At 35.2% G+C, this 10,487-nt stretch overlaps 2 protein-coding genes across 4 annotated transcripts; both read right to left on the reverse strand.

Moving 5' to 3' along the window:
• Positions 1-713: 713 nt before the first annotated feature.
• LOC120127880 (persulfide dioxygenase ETHE1 homolog, mitochondrial-like) lies at positions 714-4,488 on the reverse strand. The gene is made up of 9 exons (XM_039145692.1): positions 4,114-4,488; positions 3,897-4,025; positions 3,579-3,686; positions 2,331-2,465; positions 1,417-1,458; positions 1,251-1,310; positions 1,118-1,171; positions 986-1,010; positions 714-919 (listed from the first exon to the last, which is right to left on the reverse strand). Exons 1-9 carry the CDS (start codon positions 4,366-4,368, stop codon positions 828-830), a joined length of 900 nt encoding a protein of 299 aa, XP_039001623.1. The 5' UTR covers positions 4,369-4,488; the 3' UTR covers positions 714-827.
• Positions 4,489-5,681: 1,193 nt separating this feature from the next.
• Positions 5,682-10,487, reverse strand: LOC120127877 (C2 domain-containing protein At1g53590-like). Of its 3 annotated transcripts, none has more exons than XM_039145687.1 (13): positions 10,131-10,487; positions 9,925-9,999; positions 9,375-9,518; positions 8,970-9,065; positions 8,736-8,864; positions 8,384-8,536; positions 8,249-8,290; positions 8,049-8,097; positions 7,790-7,882; positions 7,526-7,709; positions 6,998-7,121; positions 6,216-6,873; positions 5,682-6,185 (listed from the first exon to the last, which is right to left on the reverse strand). In XM_039145687.1, exons 1-13 carry the CDS (start codon positions 10,245-10,247, stop codon positions 5,845-5,847), a joined length of 2,205 nt encoding a protein of 734 aa, XP_039001618.1. In that variant the 5' UTR covers positions 10,248-10,487; the 3' UTR covers positions 5,682-5,844. The 3 variants fall into 3 exon arrangements, with proteins under 3 accessions (XP_039001618.1, XP_039001620.1, XP_039001619.1); XM_039145689.1 differs by having other exon boundaries at positions 6,216-6,864; positions 10,131-10,292; XM_039145688.1 differs by lacking the exon at positions 9,925-9,999.

A 10,487-nucleotide genomic window follows, 5' to 3' on the forward strand; every position in this document is an offset into this window, starting at 1 on the left:
GTTAATAATTTACCTTGACTAGTTCTGATGTTGATAAAAAAAAGTTAAATATAACCCTTAGTTTTAGTTTGTATTAAAAATGTTTAAATTTAAACTAAAAGATAATAATCAAGTCTAAAATCCAACATAAAATACGTTTTATTCTCAATTTTTACCGAGTAAACCAGTCGACTCCAATAAACTTTAATAATTCAAAATTTATCTACGAATCAAATCAACACTGCAACATATGATAGGTCCATAATGAAGGATATCGATGAACATCCCCATCAGATTTGTAACCTTGGCTATGATTTAAAGTTTGAACCATCAGAACTTGACAGCATATTCTGTCAAAAACCAAAAATTAGATCAATGAAAACCAAAGTTTTGTCTGATCTTGCAGTTGCTTTCTAGTTCTAACACGAATCCAGGTTTGGTTTGTTGGGTTTCAGTTTTGTTCATTCAATTAGATAGTTCAGTAACTTATAGGGTATGCTTAAAGAACAAAAGTTTTGTTCATTGGCAAATATCTAGTAAATTTCATCACTCAACTTTCTCTGTGTTCTTATTTTGATCACTACAATTTAATTCTTTTAATGTATTCATTAACTTTCAATTTGCTCCTATTTTGATCACTTCGCTAAAAGTTTAAATGCAGTGAGAAAGATGACACCGTAGCATGCTTATAACAATATATGTATATAGTATAAATATTTATGTTTATACGTGGATTCTTCGCAATCAAGTAGCATGTCAAACCATTTATTTAGTATATCCACTGATATCGTGACCCAGAATCATGCAACAACTAAAATCTTTGCACCTATGGATGGTCCTGCAAAACCTTAGTTGGGTTTAGATTCCAAATCTTGCAACCCACAAACCACATTTGCTGGCACTGCAACATCAATCATCTTAGGATATGCCAAGCTAAGATCTGTTGAATGAGAAATTAGAAAAGGCGATCCAAAACCACTGGTAGATGCCAAGTTAAGTAACTTACTTTGCATGATGCTTATGAACGTTTCCTGCAAAAAGTATATTCAACAAATAATATCATACGAACACGCTCATTGGAGAAATTGAAAATAGTCTTATATGATCATAGTATGATGGATTGTTCTTGAAAGGATACCTCATCTTTCGTCAAGCGCGGATTATATAGCACCTCCTCTCCCACTGTGGTTACCTGTAATCAATGAGTTTTAATTAATCAAGAATCATTTGTATATGCGTAAGAAATCAGAGGGATTAAGTTATAATCTTACTGTGAATCCTTTGTAGTCATGGCCCGGATATAGAAATGTCTCCTTGGGCAATGTAAAAATCTGGAACCATGAAACAAATATGTCCATATTTTTTATTCAAATTTTCACAATTACAAGAAATTTTTGAGAATTAAAAGAAAGGGCACATAAAAAATCCCGTCCTAACCTGCGAATGGACCGACTTGTAGAGTTGCCCTGAATTTCCATTCTACAAAAAAAGAGTTAATTGGCAGTAATCAATTGCTATAGAACCTTAGGAGCGTTAAAGAAAGTTATCTTAAAAACGTAAGCATAACAAATATCCTGGAAGACGACCAAACATGGATGACAATGGCGTACATATGAAAAGAAATTGCCATACTGAAGTTGCATGTAAAACAAGAAATGACCATCCAGCTCAGTTGGTAGAGCACAAGGTTCTTAACCTTGAGGTCATGGGATCGAGTCCCACAGAGGGCATTTCATAATTCGGAGGTCTCTTACGGAAGCTGCTCTCAACCTGGTGTTGGGGGTAACCTACTATCTTAGCTTCCCCTTACCCCATCCATATGGGAAAAAGGGACAGCAAAAAAAAAAAAAGAAGTTGCATGTAAAACCAGTACATTAAGGTACTCACAGACAGAAAATCAAAGGATACCCCTGATAGTTCTATATTTTAGTTACCAAAGCAACCGATTATCCAGAATGTCATTAAAAATAATTGAATCATCGATTTGTTTACCATGAAGCTTGCGAATGAAAAATAACTACTACCATGTTCATGCAGCCATGCTACAAACAAGGCAAGCATGGATATGCAGAAGACTAGACATATATCAGTCAATTATTGGTTCAAGAATCCCTAACGGATATCAGTGGATAAAAACGTACATTAGTAGTCCAAACATCACAGAGGAACATAAAAAAAGTTCTTAAAATGAATAAAAAATCCAAGATTGGTTTTCATGCTTAATATTTTAATTTATACTTCTTCTAGCATCTTTAATAGTAACTGTTTGTTTGATAATAACAACATTAATCTTAACTCACCTTTTTTTTTCTTTTGCATCTAGGTGCGATAACATTTTCAAGACATTATACCTGAAAATCTGTCCTCCCACATCCCCTTATCAACAGGGCATCTCCTGTGAAAGCCATCCTTGGCTGAGGTTGATCAGGTCCATCTCCCGTGACATAGGTAACACAACCAGCAGTATGACCAGGAGTGGCGCGAACCTGCAATAACCAATAATACATATAATATAATATAGTTTACACATCTTATCAGCGGGGCACAACTTCATGCATTGTGACATTAATACTTTCTAAAATGACCACTCATTGTTCTTAAAACAAGTTCTGTGAACACTCAGCAATCAGAAATTGCAGGAAAGCAAGTTCTTGTCTCAAAATCCTGCAGAATCTTCATCAAGAATATTAATGAGAAATGTATGCCAAGTTGCATTTGATATTTACCTAAAAACATGAACCTGAAATAAATAAAATTTCATCACAAGAAAGCACTTTCTCCAATCTTGTTTCTAAATCCTGTTTTCAAGCATGAAACCTATTAGGAGCCAGATGCAAACAGGCCATTTGCTAAAGACTCAGTACATATGAGAGAAATTTAAAGTTGCACTTAAAACTGCTTTAGGCATTTCGAGTCATTAAGTTAACATACCAGGTAAGCTTACTACAATGTAAAGTTCATAAAGAATCATGTTTTTCTTGCTAATGGATTATCTAATTCAGTTGGATCATAAGTTTCTCAAGAAAGGTTTCTCATTCAATAAGTCGGGGTCACTTGTCTAAGGAAAAAACATAAAGAACAGACTTCAATCTCAAGGAAGGTTTTGCTCTGCATGATACTTCAAAAATAATTCTGAATTTGATCGGTTAAGATGCATCAAGATTCTGGTTCTCAAACTAGATTAAGAAAAGTAGATCGAATGCCGTAGAAACAGAATACTTACGAAACACACGAAACGGAATAAGGAAAAGAAATTGTTCAAACAGCTATTGATGCAATGACCAAGAACTTAAACAGAATATAGTACTGCAGTAGACCTACTGGCCATTATTCGATAATGCCCATTACACAGCATCGGGATTTTAGGGTCTAACCAAAACAACAAAATCAAATTAGCAATCAACTACGGAAGCCATTAGGATGCTGCTAATGGTATCTACTCAGTGCACTAAGATCTCTAACTCTTACTTTTTTTGAGAATTCATAACGTACCGGCAATATGTAAACCACCCAAATATCAAAGCTAAATTCTCCAGAATTGATCAAAAGACCATACAATAAAACCGACAGAACAAGCATGTTTGCATCCACAGGCCTACCTCAAGAAAGAGATCGCCAAAAGTGATTTTATCACCAGGTTCAACAAAAACATCAGCCTTGGCACCACTCGCTTTCGAAATAACAGATTTGATACCAGGCACCTTGTCCTAAAAGAAACATTCACATTCAAATACATCAATCAAAGAGCCAAATACATCCCCTGAATAGTCATAACCTGAAATATTCAATTCAACAGTCTCAAGTTTGAAGTTCAGGAAAAAAGATATGGTTTTTACGATAGGAAACAATCAAAGCAACAATAGTGGAATAACTGATAATAGTATTTATTTATCTCAAAGTGAAAAAAATGCAAAAACCTTGATGAGGCCAGTTCCAGTGATATGATCAGCATGTACATGAGTGTTCATGGCATATATAACCTTCAGCCCCAATTTTCTAATCAAACTTAAATCTCTATCAACCGTCTTGTCCACAGGGTCAATCAACTGCACACCCATATAATCATATCAAATACCAACAGAACCCATAAAACAAACGAAACCCAGATTTTATTTTTCATGGGAAAACAATTACAAGTGCTGGTTTATCAGGGTGAAAGGAATCAGCAAGGAGGTAAGTGTAAGTAGAGGATTCTTTCTCGAACAGCTGACGAAACAAAAGCCTTGAAGATGATTGAGACAACGTTGTAAAAGACCCCATTTGTGATCGTAGAGCAAAACTGATGGTCTGCTTTTGAGAGGAATAGAAACCTGAAGAAGAGGAAGAATGGTTGATAATAAAAGGAGAAAATCGACAAGCTGATAACCTTATGAATCCCAAGTTCAGCATTGTCAATTCCGCTATGTGGGGAAGGATGGGTTTCTTTTAAAATAAAAAATGAGATTGAGAAACGATTGGATCAAAGCTTAATAATATAAGCTCTTTGTAATTTGAACAACATCTTCAAGTGTTGTTTGTTTGAAAATATTATCTTTTGATTTGTTTGGTGGTGTCTGCTTGGGAAAGCAAAGAAGGGTTTTCTGTACTGTCATCGGGCATTCCTTAAACATCATTTTCCCACTTTTGCTCTTTTCTGGTTTCCTGGAGAAACGGTGGACTCATTGTAAAAATATATTTTTATATTTTTATATTTTATATTGATAAAGATAATATTTTTCAGTCATATCCCTAACCATCTTAATATACGGTTAATTTATACCTAAAATATTAATATTTTTTAACATTTCAAATAAAGTATTTAATAATAACAAAATCGATAGAAAAAATAATAGTTTAAGTAACGCTTTATTAGATATGTTAACAAAGCCAGTAAAACGTCTAATAATAACAAAATGGGTAGAAATAATAATGTTTTAGGTAATTTTTTTACCGAAAATATTAAAAAAAATAATAACAAAACCGACAACATCTTTTCTTAACCATATATTAAGGCTGTCGCATATGAAACTTTTCATAAGAAGACAGATTGTCTAGAGAAACTAATGGTAAACTATACAGATGGTTGCTTAATTTTTAGGATATTTTTAGTTTAACCATCAAACTTTTAAAACTTATATTATAATCATGAACCAATTAAATGACCTCAAAAGACTCGAACTAGAGTAGTTGCTTCTACAAAATGTGTCTATTATCAATTGATTAATAAAATTTTAAACGTATACTATCTTGTCAACGTCTCAAACTATTCAAAATCTACAACCATTAAATTTTTAATAAATTTTAATTTGATTTTTAGTTACATTAAAAAAACTGACATGGCATCTTTATGTTTTCTTCTTAAAATTCTTAAAGTTCTAAATGGTCGCATAAGTTAAATTTTTTATGAACATAGGAAGACTTTTTAGGCCAAAATATTAACATAATTAGGTTCTAAATTGATCTAATGGTCGACAGTAACGAAAATAAAGATGATTGGATGAGTAATCGATGTGGTGAAGATGCTAATGTTTGAACTTGAGGCGAATGGCTCACATTATGGACAATCTCTATCAACTTCCAATAATACAATAAATGAAAGAAAAAAGATTAAAACTATTTCATTCAACACGGGTATAGTTCATCATGTACAAACTGTTTTCAATTTGGTAGTTTACACATGATGGATTTGTATAACAATGATTAGAACATCAAACATGGAGATATACAAGAAACAGATCTATATATGTGTTCTTATCCATCTAAAACTTTATATTGCTGTACTATGGCACTGTTCTTCAAAACTCGGATGTCTTTTATTCGTTTATCTTGGATGTAATAGCAGGAAACAAAATGAAACATCGGCGGAACCTAAAGTTTAGTATCAGTCTAAGGAGTGTCTTCTACCTTTTTCTCACATTCCAAGTTCCCTTCAGAAGGATTTGTGATTGGCCCATCAGTTCCATTACCGAGCTTAACGGGACTGGTGACCTCATCATCGCCATCTATTTCGTTATGGCCTTCAACGGTGATTTCTTCCACTTGTCCCTCGCCATTTGTTTCAGGATTCAATTGGTTGTTTGAATCTGCTAGAATAACATGCTCCTGAGCATCATGCGGATCATCATTGCCACTGGAGCTGGATATGCGATTGGAAAGAACTGGTATTCTCTTGACTCCGGGAGATGACAGAGAATCATCATCGTCATCAGAGTCAGATTCTACTGGATACCCTTGTTCTTCCACAGCTGATAGATTGCGAGATTTTTTTGACCCTTTACGAGAAAGAACATGTTTTATGCTACGAGCGGAATTCCCGACATGTTTTAGGATACTCTTTGCCGTATCTTTCATTTTTCTAGGGCTTTCTGCACTGCTTCCCCCGGGACTCGAGCTTCCCTCATTTGAGACCTTATCAGCTGAAAGATTGTCATCAACTACAAATTTCACCAGAACATCCTTGTCATTTACCGCTCTGAGGTTTTCATGGGGAGAAGGAAGCGCATCTCCAAGGCTGCCTGAGTAACCCTCACTTTTGGTACTCCTCTGAAATACAGAACCGATCTTCCGTAAACCCTGCTTAACCCTGTTGACTCGATTCTTTGAATTAGGATTTTCTTCTGAACTGCTGTCATCACTTTTAATGGATCCGGGTGCTGCTAAAATGGTGCTTCTACCTTTCCCTTTCCTAGGTTCCCAAGTTTGCGACACTTCACCTCCAGGGTGATGGACCCATATCCCAGTTTCTTCTTGTCCTTTAACATCTATCGGTTCTAAATGATCCGGCAGGGTTGGAGGCTTCTTCAAAGACGTAGGGGAGAATGAACCGTTACCAGCATCTATAGCTGCAAAGGAGATTTGTATATCTTCCTCGTTTAATGCTTCAGCATCAACTGCATCATCACATTCCTGTGTAAACCGTTCACATATTCATTTCAAGTTTCTCTGCAGATTTTAGCTCATAATAATAATTTCATGCAAGATTGCAAATCAAAACCTTCCGAATTTTACTTATCAACCAATGGATTATATAGTAGATTACCTTAGCGTTATCTTCAAGCACAGTTATCGCGAGATGCAGTCTGCCCATTTTAATATTTCGAAGAGGCAACCACATGTCATGTCTCTGGCCACCCCTAAGTTCAGTAACACTTACCGAGCAATTACTGTAAACACAGCAAAATCAGTACGCCATATCAGACTGATAAACAAGTTAAAAGGAATTGGGAAAAATGGAATCTGAGGAAAATATGACTAAAGAAACGACAAACATGGTAGCTTCGAACCATTGCTAACCTGAGTAACAATGGAAAGCTAAAAGGGAATTAAGATTAACATCACAAAAGCAACAACTTGTGGTATCAAATCTCACGATTACAAAAGCTAAACAGATGCTAGTTTGAAGATAAACTATTGTGCAAATTAGAAAGGGCTGTTAACCTAGTGCACAATCTGCAAGGGCAAATGGAAATAAGCCTCAGAAAGTATAACAGGAGTAACGAAAAGAAATTTTGCTCGAAGATTTGAACATGACACACAATATTGTTATTTTAGAGATTCAGAGACGAACCCAAGGATATCATCAAACAAACGGTCTTTGTCCCGAACTTCTATGACCATTACATTAGGTGTCTCCCAAGAACAGATAGGGATCATATATTCCTCTTGCCACTTCGGGGACAAAGTTTTCTTATGCGTCTTAGTCTTGAATCTATAAGGGCCAAGTGTCCCCTTCACGTATGGATCAGCCAATCCTGAAAGTTTATATCCAGTCGATGACCTTGAAACCAGGTATTACGTGATAGAAAGATTAAGCATCTGAATCTAAACTAACCGTTTAAATCTGATGGTTTCATATCAGATGCTTCAATAACTTCAACCTTGGCATGAGCAATAGGTTGCTTCTCATCAACAGAAAACCAGTTTTCTGTGAGATATACAATCAACAATAAGGTGAATGAAAAAAAACAGAAGTGACAATAACAATATTAACTCGTGTGAAAATAGTTAACCGATGATATGTTATGACCTCGGAATGAGCAACAAGTGAAACATAAGAACAATGAAACATGGGAAAATAATGACTAAATTACCTGAACTGGGTGAAGCAAACTTCTCAACATCAACAACCAGCATATTAGGCTGCAAAAACAAAAAATATTTAGAGCTAAAGTTCGATCGTCAAAGGCAGATTGCGGTAACTTAAACCTGTAAGTACATCCTAAACCTGGGATGTGCCCTTGCAGAACGTAAGATGGAACAGGGTAGGGCAATAGAGTTAAGAAAAACTAACCTCAACAAGTGTCTGCTCAAATGCTATCGAGAGAAGTTTATCCTATCCAAGCAAACAAGCATACATAATAAGTTTAGGAGAAGGGGAAAGATAATAAAATAGAAATTAGATTTGTTCAGAAAAAAGAGTCATTACGAGCCATCCAGCAATCCCTGGAAGTTCTGTAACATCAAGCCCATGCGTAAAGATAGGTTTCACAGTCATTTGAAAGTATGGAGGTTCAGCAAAGCATACTCGCAGACGGCCAAGGAAAGGCCACTTCCGTATAAACTTCACCCCAATCAAAACCTGCAAGATAGAGTAAATGAAAATTAATTAGCTAAGTCAATAAAATAAGTATTTGCATTGGGCAGGATGGGTAACATAGCTAATACTACAGTAACTGATGCAAACTCCACCGCAGCACTACTGCTTAGGAGAGGAACTCTTTTCATGTGCATCGTAGCTAACACTATAAAAAAAATAACCAGTTCATTTTTATCAGAACCTTTCCTTCAACATGCATGCCTGTTACATGCATCTTTGCCCACATACCGCCCAGTCTTTTCCTTAATTTCACAGCAAGAATTGCACTCATGTCATCTGCTGTGAGAAAATTCATTCCCAACTCCAGTACCTGCAATTGGAAAATAAGAATTCCATTATCCAAAAAGTTGAAATGAGAAACCAATGCAACTATGATTTTATTTCGGGAAGAGTGGGGGTTAGGGAGAACACATACCAAGTGGTCATCGTCAGAGCATTCACGAAGAACTCTCATCTCCGTGAACAATGGAGGTGTTCTTCCAAAATATAAGTGCTGAACCACAGCCTTTTTCTGCAAGTACAGCAATATCATCATCAGATCCTCACAAAGTGGATAAGAACATAATTATCCGCTGGCCATTGCAAGTAATTACACTGGAGTAAGTGCAAGTGTTAAAACTGTTATTCTTCAATTAGACTGCTACACATTTTTGTTCATGTCATAAGAATCACAGAATTCAGAAATTGAAACCAAAAAAGAAGCATAAATTGTTCATAGTTCCTGCATTAAATTGGACATTTCACTAAGTTGGAATCTTCATGTGATAAGTTTACAGGGAGAGTCAATAAAACAGAACTACCAATAAAGCACACTCCTTACAGCAGTCCAAGGTTTGTATTTATCCAAGAACCAAGGTATGATAGGAAGCAGAATCTTCTGTGATGTAATCTGTTCCATACAAATCGGCCATATCTTTTCAACAGCATGGTTTAGCCACCGAACAGATTCGGAATCCGAAAGCACCTGAACATGAATTAAAAGGCCAACAAAGCATTAAAAGGATAAACTTTACCAGATCAAAATCATGAATCTACCTATATATACACAAAGAGAATAAAACATAAAGTTGCAAAGCAGATGCTCCTTCCTCTTTCAATAAAGGGGGTTTTCATAAAGAAGCTGATTCTAAACATTTTCTCAAAACCCAAAAGACTTAAATTGACTAGAAAAAGTAACCGTTTGAACCAAATAAAGAAAGAAAAAACTTCCAATTAAAGAAGAAGAAAATATCTGCTACAGTAATCAGGACTACCCAGAAGGAAAAATACATCCAGGATGACAGATAATTAATACAAGTACAATCTGAATAAATCAATATCTTCAATAACTCAACAAGTAAAGCGAAAAAAGGAAAGAACTTGAGAATCACCCTTCTCCTAAAGTTTTGCCTTTTTTCGTCGAACTCCAATTTCTTCCTCAATCTCGTCACATACCTTTGATGAACCTTTGATCAGCAAAGAAATGAACAAATAAATTAAAAGAAAAACGAATCTTTGTAACAAAAAAGTACAATTAAGTTCAAAAGTAGGCAAAAGATCCAATTTTTTCTTTTTCGAAAGAAGATAAATTAATTACCAAGTAGAGGTAAATGAGAGACACGAAATAAGCAACCGGATGGCAAAGATTGTTGTGAGAAAGCATCCAAAGCAGCATCAAAACTAATCCAACATGAAGCATTATTGAAATCTCCATTAACCCCAATTCTAAAAACACAAAAAGAAAAAAACCCACTTCAACAAAAAATCACTACTTTTCACGGGTCTTATTTTCCATACCCAAATCACTATCATCAAGGAAATAAAAATATAAGAAAAGAATTTTTATGGAGAATTTATTAGGAAAAACAAAGGAATCTGAATCCAACCACTAGGAATTCCAAGGGTGTGTGCTTTGTCTGAATTGAATGCGTAATCCAAATGAAATGACGGTTAT

Source organism: Hibiscus syriacus, unplaced genomic scaffold (genome assembly GCF_006381635.1).
Source record: "Hibiscus syriacus cultivar Baekdansim isolate YM2019G1 unplaced genomic scaffold, ASM638163v2 tig00110472_pilon, whole genome shotgun sequence".
Taxonomy (NCBI): Eukaryota; Viridiplantae; Streptophyta; class Magnoliopsida; order Malvales; family Malvaceae; genus Hibiscus; species Hibiscus syriacus.